Source organism: Pelobates fuscus, chromosome 1 (genome assembly GCF_036172605.1).
Source record: "Pelobates fuscus isolate aPelFus1 chromosome 1, aPelFus1.pri, whole genome shotgun sequence".
Taxonomy (NCBI): domain Eukaryota; kingdom Metazoa; phylum Chordata; class Amphibia; order Anura; family Pelobatidae; genus Pelobates; species Pelobates fuscus.
The window spans coordinates 194716650-194736391 of record NC_086317.1 but is presented as its reverse complement, the minus strand read 5'-3'; the positions used below and the strand labels follow the sequence as shown (position 1 = coordinate 194736391).

The window sequence follows — 19742 nt, the reverse complement described above, 5'->3', positions numbered from 1 at the left end:
CCATATCAATTGAGGGGTGAGTCCCTGTTCAATATATTTTATGCACTTTATAGCGCTGCACTATTTGCACTTTGTGTTTTAGTCACCTAAATGCTTAGTACTGTTTTTATTTCACTACTTTCTAAATTGGTGGATGATTTTGGAGCACCCACATAGTGTTTTTCAGCTGCTACATTCAAAAAGCTAAATCAAGATTACCACAGAAGCACCTATACCGCACATATTTATTATATTTATATATATATTTATATATATATAAATAACGAATAGAGAGGTGCACTCACAGGTCTTCTTCCAAGTGTGAAGTTTATTCTGTTATTTCAAGATTGTCCCAACGTTTCGACCCCTAAGGATCTTATATATTTAGCAAGTAGACTAAAACATGCTTTAATATCACAGAAAGATTTATCAAAAAATTAAAATTGGTACCATTTTGAATAAGACTTCTCCAATATTAAAGATGTATCCTTATTGTTTCGGAAACATAAGATCCCTGGGGATAAAAATTATCAGATAGAAATGAATAGTCTAAACACAATAGAGGATTGGAATTTAATAAGAAAGAAGTTGCATATAGAAAATAAAATCCTGGGCTCACTCGTTAAATATTTTAGAATCATGTATAGAAAATATTAATTTGGAAAACTGGAAAAATAAAGGTATAAAAAAAAAAAAAGAAATAGACCAAAACAAAATAAAACATTTTCTTAAAATTGTTTCAGAGTATAACATCCCGAATGAAGACATTTTTAACTAGAAACATAGAAACATATAATGTGATAAGAACCATTCTTCCCATCTAGTCTGCCCACTACTTAATATTGTAAGGCTCTCTCGAAACATCTGTACAAAGAAATTCAGAAATAATTAAAGATTTAGAAATGTTACTAGAATAAGATAACTATAAAGGTTTCATGCCTAAGTGTGCTCAAATTGTATATAAAATGTCATCTAGAACGGAACCTACAGCCATAAAAAAGTGGGAACAAGATCTATCAATATGAATGGAAAAGATCCCTTGACACCACAAACAAATGCATACATTGTATCAACTTAAGAGAAAAACAAAATAAAAGGTACAGAACAGATGGTACTGGGTAACTGCAATAACAGAGAAATTGAAAGCTATTAGCAGAGATTCAGATATTTACTGTTGGAGATGCGGAAAAGACAAATAAAGTATGCTGTATATGTGGTGGAGTTGTCCATTAATAAGGAAGCTGTAGGAAAATGTCTTCACATTTATAGAAGATATAAGTAATAAGAAACTAGAAAAAAGCCCAGAACTGGCCCTACTACATTTAAAGAGGAATAATACTCAGATAGATATCTTTCCTATAATTTAACATATACTAAATGCAATAAAACTAATGATGGCAAAAAACTGGAAAACAAGTAACGTTCCTAAACCGGAGACATTCATTGAGCAAATCATCTGGCAATGCAAAATGGAAAAGGGCTGCCAAAAAATAGAACAAACAAAGAGAAAGATCACTTGGGAATTTTGACAAAAAAAAAAATAGAATCCCTCTAGAACAGTGGTTCCCAAACCAGTCCTCAAGTACCCCCTTACAGTGCAGGATTTAAGGATTACCCAGTTGTGTCTAAGGTGTTTTAAGAAAGAAAGAAAGAAAGAAAGAAAGAAAGAAAGAAAGAAAGAAAGAAAGAAAGAAAGAAAGAAAGAAAGAAAAAATAACACTTTTAGACACAACAGGGTAATCCCTAAATCCTGGACTGGTAGGGGGTACTTGAGGAGTGGGTTGGGAACCCCTGCCCTAGAAGTATGTATGATTATAATCAGATAAGGTTAATAAATAGATTTTTATTTATGATTCTCTCTCAAGGGTAAAAAAGAGAAAGGAAAAGATATGAGAAAAAAGTAATGGAAGGGCAGAAGAAAGGGAAAAAATGGGAAAATAAAATAAAAAAGAGAACAAGTATAGAAGTTACTGTTATATAGGAGATAAAAGGTCACTTGCAATTATTATTTTGTGTGTATGTTTTGTATATGAAAATGCTGAAGGTCTGTTTGTTGGTAAAGGGGGCTGATCTGTTTCCTTCATACAACACCACATTATAATGGAGGCATTGGTTGACTTTAGTGTATTGTTAAAGGTACTCTGACAACCCCGCTGTAATGGTTATAGATCCAGTAGTCCTCTAGCAACGTCCCACTGTTATAAATCAAAACATTTTCATATGGTTCAACACTTAACTGGGTCCCCCAGTGACTCCCCCCACATATTGTTACAGTAGAAGTTCTCACGTGTGCAGTAATGATATAATTTATGTCCGTGTCTGGGCGGAATGCATTAGCTGAAAAGCCAGCTGAAACTATTAAATAATAGAGAGTACTTTCAAAGCATTTTGGTGTCTATTTGTGGTCTCAGAATTTTACAAGGACACACAACTATGGCTTCAGTGCTTTTCTGAATTAATTTTAGGTGTTCGCTATACAGAAAAGTTTGTAAAGAGCTGTACTAGTGAAACAGTAAGACAAAGGTTAGTTACTGGAAAGAAAGCGGTTTGGACAAACTACTGATGTGACATTCTTGCTCATCTCTTCCGTGATCTCCTCTGTTTACAAGACTAGTTAATCTAGTAGTGCCGGTAGGTCTGAATAGTTTTGTCATCTGTGTTTATCCTTAGAGATGAAACATAGTCACTGAAAATTGGTGCCTTAAGCATTGTCCAAAATGACATGACACTAAATGGTAAGCATTTAAAAAATAAAAAAAAAGAGAGAGAGAGAGAGAGCAACAGCAACAGTAACAGCATCAGCAGCATCTTCTCCAGTAATACTGAAGCCAGACAAAATCATCCATCTGAATGGTCAGATTTATGGAGTGCTCCTACTGGCTAGCACCTTTTGTTCACTTAACAGAACACTGGTAGCAGCCCGCAGTGCCTATGTACGATGGTGGTAGTGGTTGAGGTTAAAGTTTTCTGCAAAACACGCTTGAACATTGTAGGAAGATTTCCATGTTGCGTGAGGGTTAGTGAACTCTTGAGACATGACCAAAAGAAAACAGGGCTTCCCACGTCATCTAAGATATGAAATCACCATATGGTAAAACTCCACTTTAGACTTGCTGCAAAGAATTTTAGAACAGCACAGGGCAATACTCAGTCTATATTGCCACCAGTCCATTGGTGTTGAGTCTCCACTCGTATGTCAGGATTAGCTAGTGCCAGTTCTTATTACATTTAGGGTCATGAAATAAACGTTAAACAATAGTAATGCCAGTTTGGGAGATGTCATCCCCTTGTTCACTCATCTCATAAAAAAAAAATACTCCTTCTATTGCTCCCATTTTTGACAGTGCCTTTCTTGTAGTAGTTTTGCCCTCCCTGACGGAGTGCCTGTTACCTCGTTCTCAGCAGATGCAGTTAGGTGAAGCTGAGGGTACAGACTGGATGTGTGGGAAAACTCTGTTCTTCTTAGGGTGGAAAGGTTGCCAACTGCCCACTCACTTTTTCCTTTCAATTTTTGAAGCATACTGTGGTGTTTTTAGCAGTTTAACCTGTAGGTATTTATGAGGTGAACAAGCAGAATATATCATGATTGAGATGTTTGTAATTAGTGAGCTTTTGGTGAAGTAATTAGTGAGCTTTTGGTGAATAAAGTTCCACTAAAGTACAACTCGGAAAATACAATTAGAGATCTGAAGAAGCTCATTGTCGGTTAAACAGGTATGGATTTTTAACAAAATCGAATACCTTCTTCAGGGCAATTGTGAACTTAATTAAGTTCATATAAAATTCATGATGGGATGAACCTACAACCAGTCATTGTGAAAAAAGTTCTCTCACTATGTTATTTTAAATCCAGTCTAATTTTACTAACTCTGAATTGGCATTGCAAACTAGAATTGGTACTGGAATTCTGACAAGAACAACTCTGGCATGGACTAAATTATGCCATCCCAAAATGTATCTTTGTTTTTTTTTTCCAGATTAAGTGGTTTGGTAAAAACAAAAGTGAATACATTATATATGTTGTGGTAATAAATCCATGAGTTACTACCATCTAGGTTGTCCCTTCCCTTGTGTAGAAGCTTCAGACTGATTAGGCTCTCTTGCAGAGTATATAGCTGGCTCACCCAGACACTAGTTATTGTCACACAATGTTGCCTTTATATAAATAGGGTCCCTGGGGAGAACAATAGGTTTGTAATGTCTCCGGTGCCTTTGGATCTGTACCTGAGCTGATCATTTAATTAGTGGCTTGACACCTTGGCACCAGGGTACAAACTACAAAATAACTTCAGTTCCTGTGTTCACATCCCCACATAACTGGTGTTCCCCAGAAGCTTGGATTTGGATGTAATTAGCCTGAAATAGATGGAAGTCAAAGTTTTTGCGGGTTGTGGCTAGCCTCTGTTTTCCGGTCACGTAGAATGATAACGCTTTCCGTGTATCCATGAAGCTACCCCAAGTCCTTTGGTACCTCACCTCACCCTCTAGTATCCCTCCAAAAAGCACCCTGATTGCTAGTCCTGGGACCGAGAGCGATCTGTTTAAAGTTTTAGTGGATCGCAGCCAGAGAGTTTAGAGGTAGATGGTAGTTCCCAATAAGGTGCACCGTGCCTCAGATGACCCCCGGCTGGTATAGCGAGGCTTCCGAGCTGCTTGGAAAGGGCGCCTAGCTGAGTGGCATGATTTGGAGGGATGATTAGTTGTGAATATAGTCTTTTAGGCGAGGGTGGCTGTTCGGGAGACATGTTTCAGCCAAGTTTCTCGAATGTCTTGCCATGTGCTAAACCTTTTTTTCTGGGGTGGAACACCTATCAACCTGGCTGATCTGATAAGTATGGAATCAATGCACACAATTTTGTGGGTTAAAGTGTTAACTATCACCATACAACATCTATGTGTATGGGTTTTTACTTGTTTTATTTTCCATATAAATCAATACACTAAGGAGATTTCTATTTCATTTTCAAGGTTTGACTGTAATACTGCTGATGTTATAAAGTATAGTCACTGAAACAGCTTCAGCTTATTGTATTTGTTCTAGTGATTAGAATCATTCCCTTCAGGCTTTTTGCAGTAGTAAACACTACTGTCGTTTCAGAGAAAATGCAGTGTTTACATTACAGCCTAGTGATAATTCCACTGGCTACTTCTCATATGGCTGCTAGAGGTGCTTACTGGGGCAGTGCTGCACAGTGTGAGTGCCATTCATTGTCTCCACCCTCTGCATGCAGACACTGAACTTTCCTCATAGAGATGCATTAATTCAATGCATCTCTATGAGGAGATGCTGATTGGCCAAGGCTTGTGCCTCCTCGACAGTCTCAGCCAATCCTATGGTGAAGCGTTGTGATTGGCTCACATAATAATTTCTGATGATGTCAATCAAGCAGGCAGATCAGGGACAGAGGCAGCAGCTGCAGATTAAATACAAGTAAGATCTTACTATATTTAGGGGGGAGAAGGGGTGTCAGGGGGCTAGATGGTGGTTTTAACACTATAGGGTCAAAAATAAATGTTTGTGTTCCTTGGGACCACATGGGCAATTATAGTGAAGAAAAGCATCATGGTTACACACTATGAACACATCTCTTGATTTTTATATACTGATAAATAATTGGTTATCAGTAATACTATTGGTGTGTTTGGTGCTGTGAACTATTTTGTATGTTTTTATTTAATCCTTATCATTTCATAATGAGGGGTTTATTTTTGTAATCTGGTAATTATATCAGATTATTTTTTATTTTAGCACTGAAATGTTTTATTTACTTATTTATTTAATATGAACCAGATGATTATAATTATTATTTTCCACACCTTTCTCAACAGCTAAAGATAGATGAGTTTGAGTCTAATGTGAATGAGATTAAGGACCCTTATCCATCTGCAGACTTCCCAGGTAAGAAGTTGTGATGTTTGCAACACTTACACACTAATACAGTGTAAAATATTTTAGCTATTAGTCACTCTTTATTTTCAATAAGATAATTGATCATGGCCAATGAGGGAAAAAAAATTGTTCTGGCACATGTTAAGAAGCAAAACAAATATCAAGGCCAATAGCCATTGTAATGTTTTTTCTGTTATATTGTCAAGGTTTGCTAGGTGCTAGACCTAGTTTCAGGCATCGAATCATTGTATTTTTAAAGTTATTTTATAGGTGTTTTTATAGCAGTCAGTGTGTTTTTTTCTGTTTTGCTTTTTCATTATGAACAAGCACATTTTAATGAATGAATTTTTAACTTGTCAATGGAGTGAAATCTGACTCTAAAATATATACATTACTTTTTACTAATTATTCAAGTGCAAACATCTAGACCTGGTTGCAAAAGTAATATAGCCCTTGCAGAGGAAGATTTTGCTGTACACAAAAAATAACAAATCCCAGTACAAGTAAAAGTAAAAATATTCCTCAAGTTACAAAGAAGATACATTATATTTTATATAAAGAAACAGATACAATAAGTGGCTTAATAGAAATGTTTGTAAGGAAATTTTTTTAGAAAGAAACATGTTAATGCCAACATATGGAAAAAAAGGAAATTGCGATCAATTGAAGGCTTCAACTTAAGAATAAGCTTTTCAAATGATTTAATAGTTTTGGATAAACTCTTAATAAGATTTTTCAAAATGTTAACATCTCAAATATTTTTCAAAATACTAAATCATTTGAAAAGTTCATATAAAATTATTAAATCAAGGCCAACATCTGATATGAGTAAATTGGTTAGAGAGAATTAACAAAAAGACAGAAGTTAGAGATAAGCATTACTACAATGAATAATTGACTAGATCACTGACTGTCACTGCATTAAGTCCCATAACAATCAGATACTGACAGAATATATAGCTAACACCAGGTGAATTGCAATTACATACTTCGAAATCTTAGACTAGTTATAGCCAGACAGTTATAGTTTATCTTACTTAATTATTTATCCGATGGATTGGTGTAAGCAAAAATTGATGTCCAGAATTACAAAAAAAAAAAGGTAAAAATCTCATCTATTAACCTATACTTTGTTTACATGACATTACTTCAGTTGTGCTCCACTACAAATGTGGCTTATAGAGTTCATGTGGGTAGATATTTGGATCCCACATTTCTAATATAGTTATTCGCTAAATTGAGAATTGTCAAGAATCCAAGGTGAATTCAAAGTGAATTTCAAATTTAAAACTAAAATAGCCAAATTGGAAGCATAGCTGAGAATAAGTTAGAGGCTTTTATAATTACTTGACTGTAAATCATTTAAAAATAATTTGAAGCAGTTTGAATCAAATTCCTTTTAATTCATGCCCAAATAAATTGACTCATCTAAGATTTATCTGTGGAGTCTTATTGAATGAATAAGATGGATAAATTTATTCAGGCATTGATTGAAAGTAGTTTGATTCAGATGAACTGTGTTACATAGAAAAATGTTAACAAATTAGTTATAGTAATAAAAAACATTAGTTTCCCTACCTGTAAGGAACTACAGGTAGACAGGACATGCTGATCCCTGCTGTTCCAGTCAGCTGGTTATTTGGTCTGCACTTCCATGGTGCTCTGATACTATTGGTGCAAAACAGACAGAGGTGACTGGCTCCCTTCCCCCAGCATTACAGTTCACTGTAGGTAAACTAATCTTCCCAATGGCCCTAAGTCAGCTATAATTTCACTTGAGTGCTCTCACTCTAAATGTGAAATTCACTTTGAATTCTCACTTTAGTAAGCAGCCCTGTTTGTGTTAAAAAGTCAATGTATAAAATAAAAACTAGCCCATTTCTATTGATAGCAAAGGGGATACGGTCCATTATTAAAGTTTGCCTCTGACTGCTCTATGTGTTTGTATCATGCGTCTCTGTATCTCTCACTATTGCCGGTATACTCTCTTTTCTTAGGTGATGATGAAGAGGAGGAGCCTGAAATTCCACTTAGTCCTCGACCTCGGCCTCTGGCAGAGCTCCAGTTAAAAGAGAAAGCTGTGCCTATGCCTGATGCCAGTTCTTTTTTTATCTTTAGCCCTACAAACAAGTGAGAGAACTTGTCTGACAGATGGAAATTTCTACATAATCTGCCTGTTGTATATTGAGGGATTATATTAAACAATATATAATAAAAGAAAATATTTTTAAAATTATGATAGCTTACACAATAAGCACACCATGCAGTTCTTACTTACAAATATATTTCCAATTTTGTAGGATCAGAGTGCTTTGCCACCGCATCGTTAACGCCACTACATTTACAAATTTCATTCTACTCTTCATCCTACTGAGTAGTATTTCATTAGCTGCTGAGGATCCTCTACGACAAGACTCCCCTCGCAACCAGGTGATGTTATGCTTGGTGTAACCACAATATGCATTGGAAGGTTTATATTGATTGTTAAGTACAATGTTTTAAAAGGGGAACTGTCACTTTTTAGAAATTTACTATACTGACAAAAGAAAACATTGAAAATATTTTTCTTGCTAATCATGGCAGCATTTAACCAATGGGTTAGCTCCTCCCTCTAGCAAACAGGACAAAGATATAATCAATAAAACAATTATATCTAGGTTATAAAGGATCCCATGATCATCCATTCCCCAGTCTTTTCTTCTGTCCTTTAAGCCTAGGACAGCTATTCCTGTGTTTATTTAACAAAATGTATTTCTTTTAAGCTCACCTGTTTAGCAGGTATGTCCTTTAGAGGCCAGACTCCCTCTTAAGAAGCTCCAGGTTTATGTAGCCCTTCTCCTTTGTAGATTGTGAACTCCTGGGGTTCTACAACTACAACTTTGATGATTCCATTGCTATCTGTTTCATTCAAAGAATCATGGGCATTGTAGTTCAACACATCTGGGAGGCCACAGGTTGTTTACAGCAAAAAGCCTGAAGGTAATGATTCTACACACCAGAACAAATTCAATAAGTTGTAGTTGTTCTGGTGACTATAGTGTCCCTTTAAAGAAACAACATAAACAAAACAGAATTCTTGGTCATCAGGATAGGATCCTGACACCCAGGGCTGGAGGGATCCTGCAACCAGCAAACAGGTCCAGAGACTAGAATCTCTAAAAAATCCATACAGGACGCAAATTGCAAAAGGAACTAACATACAGAACTTTTTTTTTCTCGGGACTAGCACGTAGACTCATTACATGTAGATTGCTGTGACAACTTAAATAAAATACAAATAACCAAATCATAGCAGACAACATACAGCACTTATTATAACACAATTACATATTCATAAGGAGATGGTTAAGATAATTAACACAAAATATCTCTCCTGGAGAGAAGAAAAGACAACAAATACAGGGTGCGCTAAATAAAATAAAGGGAGATGAAAAAGTATTTAGGTACAATGTGGACCTTGAGTGAGTGTTCTTAGGTTCTTTCTTTGGGATCTCAGTAGTCGAATATGGAATACAAAAGCAGAGAGGGGAGACCAATAGTGCAAAACCGTAATGCGGAAAGGATCACGAACAACACAGACGTGGAGAAGTGCCAACTGTAGCGAAAGCCACTTCGCCACTGTGTTTTGGAGGGGGCTGCTTGCCCGCCTCTTACCCTGTGACTACGGTCCCTGGGCGATTTGGCCCTTTATGCACGGTATTTGGGCATACTGTGGGTTATTGGGCTGCCCCAGGATTATGGGCCCTCTCATCAGCCCATACGAAACTTAAACCCCATGGCGTTTGAACTGTGTTTGTGGCATCTGAGCGCTGTTTGGATATGTTGAGCGCTCAGATCCAAGCCATCTGGGGATGGGTTGAATGTGGGGGTTCTGTTTAGTATAACAGGAGTTATGTATTTTTATGTCTTTTGGTGGTTGCTGGTAACATGTGCTTAATGGAGGCTGTGTTTGTCCCTGGATATAATTAAATCAGCTTCTCCATTGTCTCCAGGATAAAGGATTCTGTGGAACTAGTTTGAGCTGGAAAAACCATGCTTCCAGAAGGTCAAATGCACATTTGTACTAACTTTTGAACCCCTGGTCCAATTCGTATGATTTTTGAGTATGTTGTTCCCCCGAATGGATTGATTGTGAATATGTATTTTTATACGAATGTGATGTATATTTTGGGAGTTATGAATGTTGTGTAAAAACTGTATTTTCCCTACCTATGATAATTGTATTTTCCTGTGTGTACAGATAATTAGTTTACAGGTAGAGGGGAGGGCTATGTATGGGATGTAACTATTGTGTGATTGGTTAATGTACGTTACTGTGTGTGTCCCTCCCCTTCATGGGAGCACCTAATAAAAAGGGCTGCAAGCTAGCAGCCAGAGAGTTCTATTTTTACCCTCAACTTGAGTCCTGTCTCTTATTGGGGGAATCTGCTACAAGGGATTGCTATGCTAGGCATATTCCCTTGCTATAATCACTGAGCTCTTGTAAGAGCTTGTTCCTGCTTCGTTCTGAAGGGAGATAGCTGCAGCCTGCGGTGCTTATGGTGTCTGGTGGAGTGCTTGGAGTCCTCTGGAAGCACTAGGAGCATCTTTCAACGGAGGTACCCAGTCGGGGTGCCAGTGGATCCGTTACATTGGTGGCAAGCGGTGGGATGGCATCCTAGTGCGAGGAGAAGCAGCTCAGAGACACCGGTAACGTGTGGAGTTGCGCAGCGTCCCTATCTTCAGCAACATAATGGAACCAGCAGTGGCTACAGCAAGCATGGCGTATAGCTACTCCGTACTAGAGTTTGGCATGATGGTAGGGTTGCACCTGAAGTTTTACGGACCCAATCCAGAGGAGAAATACGTGCGGTTCGTGTGGGACATGGTGACCTGGAACCTACAACACAGGGCGTTGAGGGAAGGCCAGTGGGCACGTTGGGAGAACCTCCAGCCACAGGTAGAGTGGGACGAGGAAGAAACCGAGGTGGCCGGTGGAGATGGGACCGAAGTCTCTCTACCGACCCTACAGGGATGCTGGGCACCCGGCCCAGATCCCCAGCGGCAGTATGTTTTACAGGGAGGGGAGACAGTCGGTCTCACTCCCCAGCGGCAGAATGTGTTATTGGAGGAAGAGACAACCGGTCTCCCTCCCCAACAGCAACCAGAGGTACCCGAGGTAGAGGACCTCATAGACTGGTCCTGGGAGGACCCCCTGCAGGCAGGTGGAGATGGGACCGAGATCTCTCCACCGGCCCTACAGGGATGCTGGGCAACCGTCCCAGATCCCCAACTACAGCTGGAGTTACAGAAAGTGGAGAGCATCGACCTCCCCCCCCAGCAGCAGCCGGAGTACCAGGGGGAGGTAAGTGATATTTCTCCTCCCCAGTCAACTCCTTTGTTCCCTGACCCCCCAGTAGAAGAGCTGGCAACTGGGCAGAGCGCCGCTGGCCTCTGTCCTCCCTTGTTTCCTTCCCCTGAGCCTGACTTTCTACAGGTTGCCCCAGCGGAAGAGCTGGCAACTGGGCAGAGCGCCGCTGGCCTCTGTCCTTCCTTTTTTCCTTACCCTGAGACTACCCCAGCTCTGACACCCAGCAAGGCCGAGGGTGCCACAGTTTCACCCCACAACTTGGGACCTACAGTCCAGTATGACTTATTGTGGGGGGGCTATTCTATGAATTCTTTATTGTGGGGGGCTACACTGCTAAATTTGTTTTGTGGGTTAGACCCTCTGTGAACTATGTACCGTGAGTGGGCCATTCTGTGAATTATTTATTGTGGGGGGCTACACTGCTAAATTTGTTTTGTGGGTGGGCTACTCTGCTAATTTTGTTTTATGGGTGGGCTGCCCGACTAATCTAGATACTGACCGGCAGAAGGTCAGGTACCTGGTTAGTCTACCCCCGAATGGGAAGATATGTAGCGAAAGCCACTTCGCCACTGTGCTTTGGAGGGGGCTGCTTGCCCGCCTCTTACCCTGTGACTACGGTCCCTGGGCGATTTGGCCCTTTATGCACGGTATTTGGGCATACTGTGGGTTATTGGGCTGCCCCAGGATTATGGGCCCTCTCATCAGCCCATACGAAACTTAAACCCCATGGCATTTGAACTGTGTTTGTGGCATCTGAGCGCTGTTTGGATATGTTGAGCGCTCAGATCCAAGACATCTGGGGATGGGTTGAATGTGGGGGTTCTGTTTAGTATAACAGGAGTTATGTATTTTTATGTCTTTTGGTGGTTGCTGGTAACATGTGCTTAATGGAGGCTGTGTTTGTCCCTGGATATAATTAAATCAGCTTTTCCATTGTCTCCAGGATAGAGGATTCTGTGGAACTAGTTTGAGCTGGAAAAACCATGCTTCCAGAAGGTCAAATGCACATTTGTACTAACTTTTGAACCCCTGGTCCAATTCGTATGATTTTTGAGTATGTTGTTCCCCCGAATGGATTGATTGTGAATATGTATTTTTATACGAATGTGATGTATATTTTGAGAGTTATGAATGTTGTGTAAAAACTGTATTTTCCCTACCTATGATAATTGTATTTCCCTGTGTGTACAGATAATTAGTTTACAGGTAGAGGGGAGGGCTATGTGTGGGATGTAACTATTGTGTGATTGGTTAATGTACGTTACTGTGTGTGTCCCTCCCCTTCATGGGAGCACCTAATAAAAAGGGCTGCAAGCTAGCAGCCAGAGAGTTCTATTTTTACCCTCAACTTGAGTCCTGTCTCTTATTGGGGGAATCTGCTACAAGGGATTGCTATGCTAGGCATATTCCCTTGCTATAATCACTGAGCTCTTGTAAGAGCTTGTTCCTGCTTCGTTCTGAAGGGAGATAGCTGCAGCCTGCGGTGCTTATGGTGTCTGGTGGAGTGCTTGGAGTCCTCTGGAAGCACTAGGAGCATCTTTCAACTGAGGTACCCAGTCGGGGTGCCAGTGGATCCGTTACACCAACTTACAATTTAAAGAGCTAAGCCCAGCTCTAGGTAAAACAGCATACAGTGGTATTTAGTACTCCCCACATGTAGGATATTGCTGGACAATTGGAGGTGTCTTCACAAGATTCTTTACACAGACGTCAGCATATAAAATATATAAAAGATGGAAAAACCCAATGGTGCAATAACTTTGGTAATACTGCAACAACAGACAACACTGAGGTCCTAAGAGTGCCAACTTACTTACTCCTAAGAAGACAAATGATAGATCAACCATGGGAAATTTCTCTAAACAAGAATACTCTCTCTCAAAATCCTCTCCTACACCTGAAACTGCACAGACTCAGGCTTCATGCATGGCTGTTGAAAAGCACTCTTTGATTGATCAAGGTTTGACAGAAAAGGTGGCTTCAACCTTGATATGTTCTTGAAAGAATCTATCATCTATCACTTATCATAAAATCTGGCAAGCATTTGCATCATGGGCTAACACAGATCTTCAATCCATCAAGTCTCCATCCATATCAGAAATTTTAGGATTTCTTCAGGCCAGGTTAGAGGAGAGACTCAGCATGAATATTCTAAAATGTCACTGTTCTGCTTTCTCAGCTCTTTTAGAGATTAGATGGGCTGAGCACCACATGGTAATGCACTTATTTAGTGCAGTAATCAGATTTAGACATTTATGGCTCTTTGGGACATACCTCTAGTTCTCTATGTATTAACAGAAACTTTGAACCGCTGGAAGATATCTCCATTTTATCTATGCTTTCCTGGCTTTAGTCTCAGCCAGAAGAATGGCAGACATTAAAGCTCTGTCATTTGAGTAACCTTTTATTATGACAAGGTTATTCTTCGTCCTAGATCTAAATTTTTACCAAAGGTGGATTCTGCGTATGATTTAAATCAGGAGATTGTTCTTCCTGTGTATTTTCCAGATCCTTCATCCACAGATGAAGAAAGATATCATAGGTTGGATGCCGAAGGATGTCTCTCTATGTATTTAAAAAGAACAGCTACGTGGAGAAGAACCACTCAACTTTTTCTAGTTCATTGGGGTTCCATTTAAGCAGAAGCAGCTTCAATTTCTGTACTCCATGCCTGGATGGTTAAAACTATCTCAAGAGCTTCCATGTTTCAAGGTGTTCCTGTTCCCAAGGGATTATATGTACACTCTACCAGATCAATATTCACTTCATGGGCTGCAGAGATGGGAGTTCCAGCAGAGAGCATGTGTAAGTCTGCCAACTGGTCATCTTTAACCCCTTAAGTACACATGACATGTGTGACACGTCATGATTCCCTTTCATTCCAGAAGTTTGGTCCTTAAGGGGTTAAAAACCTTTGTAAGGCATTACAGATTGGATGTGTCCTCAGCCTCTAATTCACAGTTTGTTCTATCCATTTTGAATTCTTGTCTTGCTCACTCATGAATAAATTACACTTTTTGCAACATATTTCACATTAGTTAAATGCTGCCATGATTAGCCAGGAATAAGGAAAATGTATTCATACTTACTGTGATTTTCTTTTCCCAGCTTTTATTCATGACAGAATTTGGGTCCACACCCTATATTTCTTTGGATCCCACTTGTTACTTGCTTGGGAAACTGATGATCATGGGATCCTTTATAACCTAGATAGAATTGGTTAATTATTAAAAAAAAAAAAAAAATGTCCCCTGTCCTGTTGAGTAGAGGGAGTAGCTAACCCATTAGTTAAATGCTGCCATGAATAATAGCCAGGAAAAGACAATTAAAGTTCTCCTGGAGGCGCCCAATATCAGGATAAAAGTGTGGAGTTTTGCATTTAATAATTTTTTGTACCTCACAAATAGACATTTGTTAAATTTGGGGGGTCTAAACACAGAAAATAATCTCTTGGATAACTGTTTTCATTATTTACATAATCTATAAAACATATATTCAAACTATTTTGTAAAGCAGCAACCACTGGTGTTAATTAAATTAAATTAGTTAGATAGTAGCAGATGTATAGTAGGAAGATGTAATGGGTGCTTTCATGCAGTATAAAGTGTATATTGTCTGTAGGTAGCAATTCTGAAATCATCAAATAGTTTGATATGTAACTCTAAATCTGAATGATTATCTGCATTAATTGCATGTAGCTGGTAGTTACTGAGAGAGTGAGTGTCATGATACATGTGGTGGTAAACAGTTCCCCTTGCCTGAAATGTCTGTTTGGGGTAAGAGAAGATGTGCACCTTTGTGAACTATTCTGAACTCAAATTAATCCGAATTTGGGCCAGATGGTTGACCAAACTTCCAAATTCCAGACCACCACATAGACTAATCATGAAACAAACAACTTATGCAATAGACGAGCATGTACATTTGATTAGTGATATGAAGTTCTGCCTGTGGTGCCTAAAAAAGAAATGATTGATGGGAAAAACAATGATTGCTGTCTAGGGGATAGCCACTCAATGTTGATTTTATTCAGAGATCTAGTGAGAAATGACTAATAAAGGCACAAAAGGAGAAGCAGTAAAAAATGAACAAAAAGACAAATATATATATATATATATATGTATATATATATATATGTCTGTGGTTGGAAACCATAGCCGATCGTGAATTAGATAACTGTTAGTTTTTAATAAGAGTTATATTATAATACTACAAGTCGTTAGTGGTGTGCCGGAACCGACGAGTGGTTAGGCCTGTAATAATGAGAGCCCACCCGATTAGAGTGATATTATTTAAATATTTACCAAAAGGGTGAGGAGGTAGGGCAACTCTGGAACTCGAGTGCAGGGAAGAGGAGGAGGTCTGGGCTTAAATAGGCCGGACAACTCCTCCCACAACTACAGGCTGTCACCTTTACATTTGTGGTCAGAAACCATAGCCGATTGTGAATTAGATAACTGTTAGTTTCTAATAAGAGTTATATTATAATACTAAAAGTCGATAGTGGTGTGCCGGTACTGACGAGTGGTTAGCCCTTTAATAAAGAGGGCAAAAAGATAAGCAATACTTTATTAAACCAGATCCAATACCTACAAAGCCATGGTATTAAATGCATTTCTAATTTCCTTTTCTGGACGTGGTATGACCTGCAATAAGCGGCTGATTTCCAGCGGCCCATTTTTTTGATTATGTGAGCAGGAACATTATGACTGGATACAGATGAAGCTGCTCCTATGTGGAATGAATGACTAAGCCACAACTTAACTAGCAGAGTACACAGGTACAGAACGAACTTTGTTCTGCGTTGTTAGTGGTTTACCGTGTAATTCTAGTAGAGGTAAATCTTTTAATGAGCCCATAAGTGTACTATCGAGTGAGTCTAGAACCTTGACTGGGCACCAGGGTGAATGTGTTGGATAGTATTGGATCTCTACTGCGGGACCCATTTGACTAGTTTTGGACTGTCTTAGTGTCAAGATGTAGTAATCGTTTGTTTTGACAAGGTTGTGTAATTTTATGTAATTGCTGTCAGAGAATTTTGTAATGGTTAACTCTCTGCCTGGACCCACTCATTCCCGAAGATTGAAGCAAAACCTGCAGTACTAGCTGCATCTGTTCAAATGACAGGGGATTTATCTGAGATTGGCGGGATAAACATAGACTTGCCGTTCCATGATGACAGAAATAATTGCCACATAGAAATGTCAGCTTTTGCTTCCGAGTCTATGTCAATAACGCTATCATCGTCAGGTAAACCGTGCAGCATGCATAATAGACGCAAGATAAAATATCTGCCTTGAGGAATTATCCTCATGGCAACATTCATGGTCCCTAAGAGTGATTGCAACTGTTTGCGAGTGCAAACCCCTCTATTTAAACAAGCAGATAAACCTTCTAGAATTCTGCAGAAGGTGATTTTTGTACCAGGCCCTTCAATCTTGGCTTCAGAGATTGGTACACCCAGAGTGTGAAATAGATTTACCATCTGTGCTAGACTAACTGGGGGTGAGTTAGGTTCCTCGATGGTCAAGAAATTGTCTAGGTAATGAATTACTCTGGGGCATCTGCAGTAGTTAAGCAGAAGCCTGCAAAAGGTTTCCACGAAGATATCGAACAACATAGGGCATTGGCCCCGAAAGCTGTGTAGTGAAATAGTACTGGTCTTCCCACTTAACCCCATGCAGATGCAACAGGGAGGGATGAATAGGTAAGAGCTTAAAGGCATTAGCTATGTCAGTTTTACATAACCATGCTCCTCTGCCAACATTGATGATGGTAGTGATAGCATCGTCCACTTTCGCGTACTGAAGAGAAAAATCCTCAGAAGGGATTAGTGCGTTTAGACTACGTGTGGTGGAGGAATGAGGAGCCGAAAAGTTGATTATCAAGTGTAGTTTATTCAAAAACTTTGCAGTAGCCCAGTAGCCTGGTCCAGCTAGAGAAGGAAGGCAGCATAAAATGGACAATCATGAAGCCTAGCTCGAGTTCTTTAGAGATAAGTAACGACACGGCTTGTGGGTTACTCAAGGCAGATTGTAGATTAGCACATTCGAGTATCCCTGAGGGGATTGTGACTACCCCTGTGTGGACCCAGTGAGTGAACCAGTGAGAAATCAAATTAGGTGAGGTGAAGGGTGCTGTTACAGACTGTACTGCAAAGTGGAGAAGTTAACCGGTGACAGTCATTGCCTAGGGAACAATCTATTTGGGCGCATGGTTTTCGCATGTGCCCGGAAATATGGAGAGCAAACATGCAGCAATCTGCAGGCGCTGTACCCGTAGCCGCCGGCGTTAAAGTTGTTGCAAATCTGAGATTTGCCCAAAAAGACAATAGGTCTCCCCAACTTGTCTTTTAGGTCCCATTGTATGGTCCTGGCAGACTGGAGTATGGAGGCTTGGCTGGTGGATGGGAGCCCAGCGTCGTTGGAGCACAGATTTATTGCGTGAGTAGATGACGAGCAAACTGCACAAGCTGGAACTTTTAGACTGTCAAAATGCCTACAAAATAGTTCCGTATCAAGAGAACTCAAATCAGTTTTAAGTTTAAACTGGGCAAGTGCGGCGGCTGCTTTTCCGGAAAATGACTTCTGATAGTCAAAAACCACAAATTCGCCATACTTATGCAAGAGGTCGACCAGCATTTGCAAGTACAAGTTGAACTCTTCACGTCTGTGGGGAAAAAAATTAACATATTACATCCCTAAACAAACCAAAGCTAAAACAAACTTCCGGGATAGAAAGTGTTTTTGTTAAGCCTAGGGTCTCGTGCCTTCATAACAACTGACAAATCACCAAATGAGTAAGACTTGTTGTCGATGACATCCTGTGACGCTATGAGCAAGGATACCAGGTTGACATCTTTGCCCTCCAAGATGTCCTTTCTCCGTGTCAGAGGAACTAGATGGGCTGGCGTGATTATGGTACTGATGTAGGCTGAGGGCTGGTTATCAACCATAAGAGTATTACGCTGCACTCCAACACTTGCAATGGGGATAACAGGAGGAACGGCAGCCGAGGAGGAAGTACCAGCAATTGTAGCAGCTTCCAAGACCCCGAGCGTAGTAACAATGGTGTTAACGGAGGAAGTCAAATTAGTTATTAATGAGTGCAGGTCGGCCAAACTGATCTCAAAGAACTAGGACTAGCTGAATCCCCTTGCCTGGAGGGGGAATCGTTCCTAGCCGGGGTACTAAGTAAAGATAGGTTGTCACTTTAAATGGACTCGTTCGACATTTTAGGTAGGATAACATAGTGTTAATGATCAGTGAAGCAAAAATGGTGGACTGGGAGTAGCTAATGCCAAGTGACAAAATTGTATTACCAGGAGGTGAATTTGGTGATCCCTAGCTAGGCACCGAGCGGCAAAAGAGGCTTTAACTAGGAATTGGCACGTGGGTGTAAATACTCTTTAGCGTAATGCCGGGGAAAATACCTCAGGTGACCGATAACCGGTAGACAAAAAAGGTTGGACGTGACAGATGAGGTCCTGACTATACCGATGAGCGAGGCACTAACTATGCGTTGGACTGATGAGCAAATGTACCTCGAGATTGAGGGTGGGAGTAGGCCTCGCTGGATCACTGATTATGCAGAGAAGCCCAGAAAGACGTACCTAGTTGGGCCTAGTGCATAGCTAGAGAAAATACCAGTCCAAGTTACTACGTTACTATAGGGGTGTGTAATTTAGTAGATCATTCCGTACCTTGGTAAAGTAACTGAACTTGTATATACGAGGTTGTAGCGGCTTGTGTATACGAGGTTGGAGCGGGAACAAGAGTATCTACTCCTGAAACTTGAATGACAGATGGGGTAGCGGGTAAACTAATACCTGGGAGAAGACCCATGAGCAAACCAGACCTAATTATAGCCATAAACAATGTATTCCATAAAATAAACGTCTAGCGGAAAAGTGACCTATAGTGTTAGCCCCCAAGAGCGGCTACTCTTGCAGGCTTGGGTGGAATAGCGTCAGAACGTGACATGAATGACCTGAAAGACAAATAAAGCAGTGAGTAAACAAATACGTGGGACAAGACCTATGGACAAACAAGATCTAATATACCCAAGCAAATGACATGTATATCAATGAAAGTTTAAAATTGATAGCCACTTACTAATAAGTCAAGTGGCAACAAAGACCTATGAATACAGCCCTAGTAATGGAAACTCTTGCTGGCTTGTGTGGGTGAGCATCAAAACCTATGTGGAGACAGAACTAAATCAACTACCAAAATAAAAAGCAGCACTTTTTTTTTTTTTTTTTAAGTAAGCAAAGCTTTAACCACATACCAATAGTTAAGATGAAGAAACACTTGAAACTTTTGATTTGGCTAACCATATTCCTGACTGCAGAAACCATACTTTAATCAGGAATTTTTTTACTAATTCATACATAAAGCACAGTATTTTACCAAAATAATTACCTAGACAGGCCACAAGGTGGTGATAACAGCTTAAATAAATTGTAAATACCATATACGAAAAGCTGAAATTCAGCCGAATGAGGGGAATGACAGCGAAAGC

The 19742-nt window shown here is 39.8% G+C and overlaps 1 protein-coding gene across 1 annotated transcript in view; it reads left to right on the top strand.

Moving 5' to 3' along the window:
* The window catches only part of CACNA1S (calcium voltage-gated channel subunit alpha1 S), a 307567-nt gene that overhangs the window by 198518 nt on the left and 89307 nt on the right, over nucleotides 1–19742 (top strand). Inside the window, exons 17-19 of the mRNA XM_063453212.1 lie at nucleotides 5809–5878; nucleotides 7867–7999; nucleotides 8170–8299. Coding sequence (XP_063309282.1) covers nucleotides 5809–5878; nucleotides 7867–7999; nucleotides 8170–8299 — 333 coding nt within the window. The remainder of the gene's footprint in view (nucleotides 1–5808; nucleotides 5879–7866; nucleotides 8000–8169; nucleotides 8300–19742) is intronic.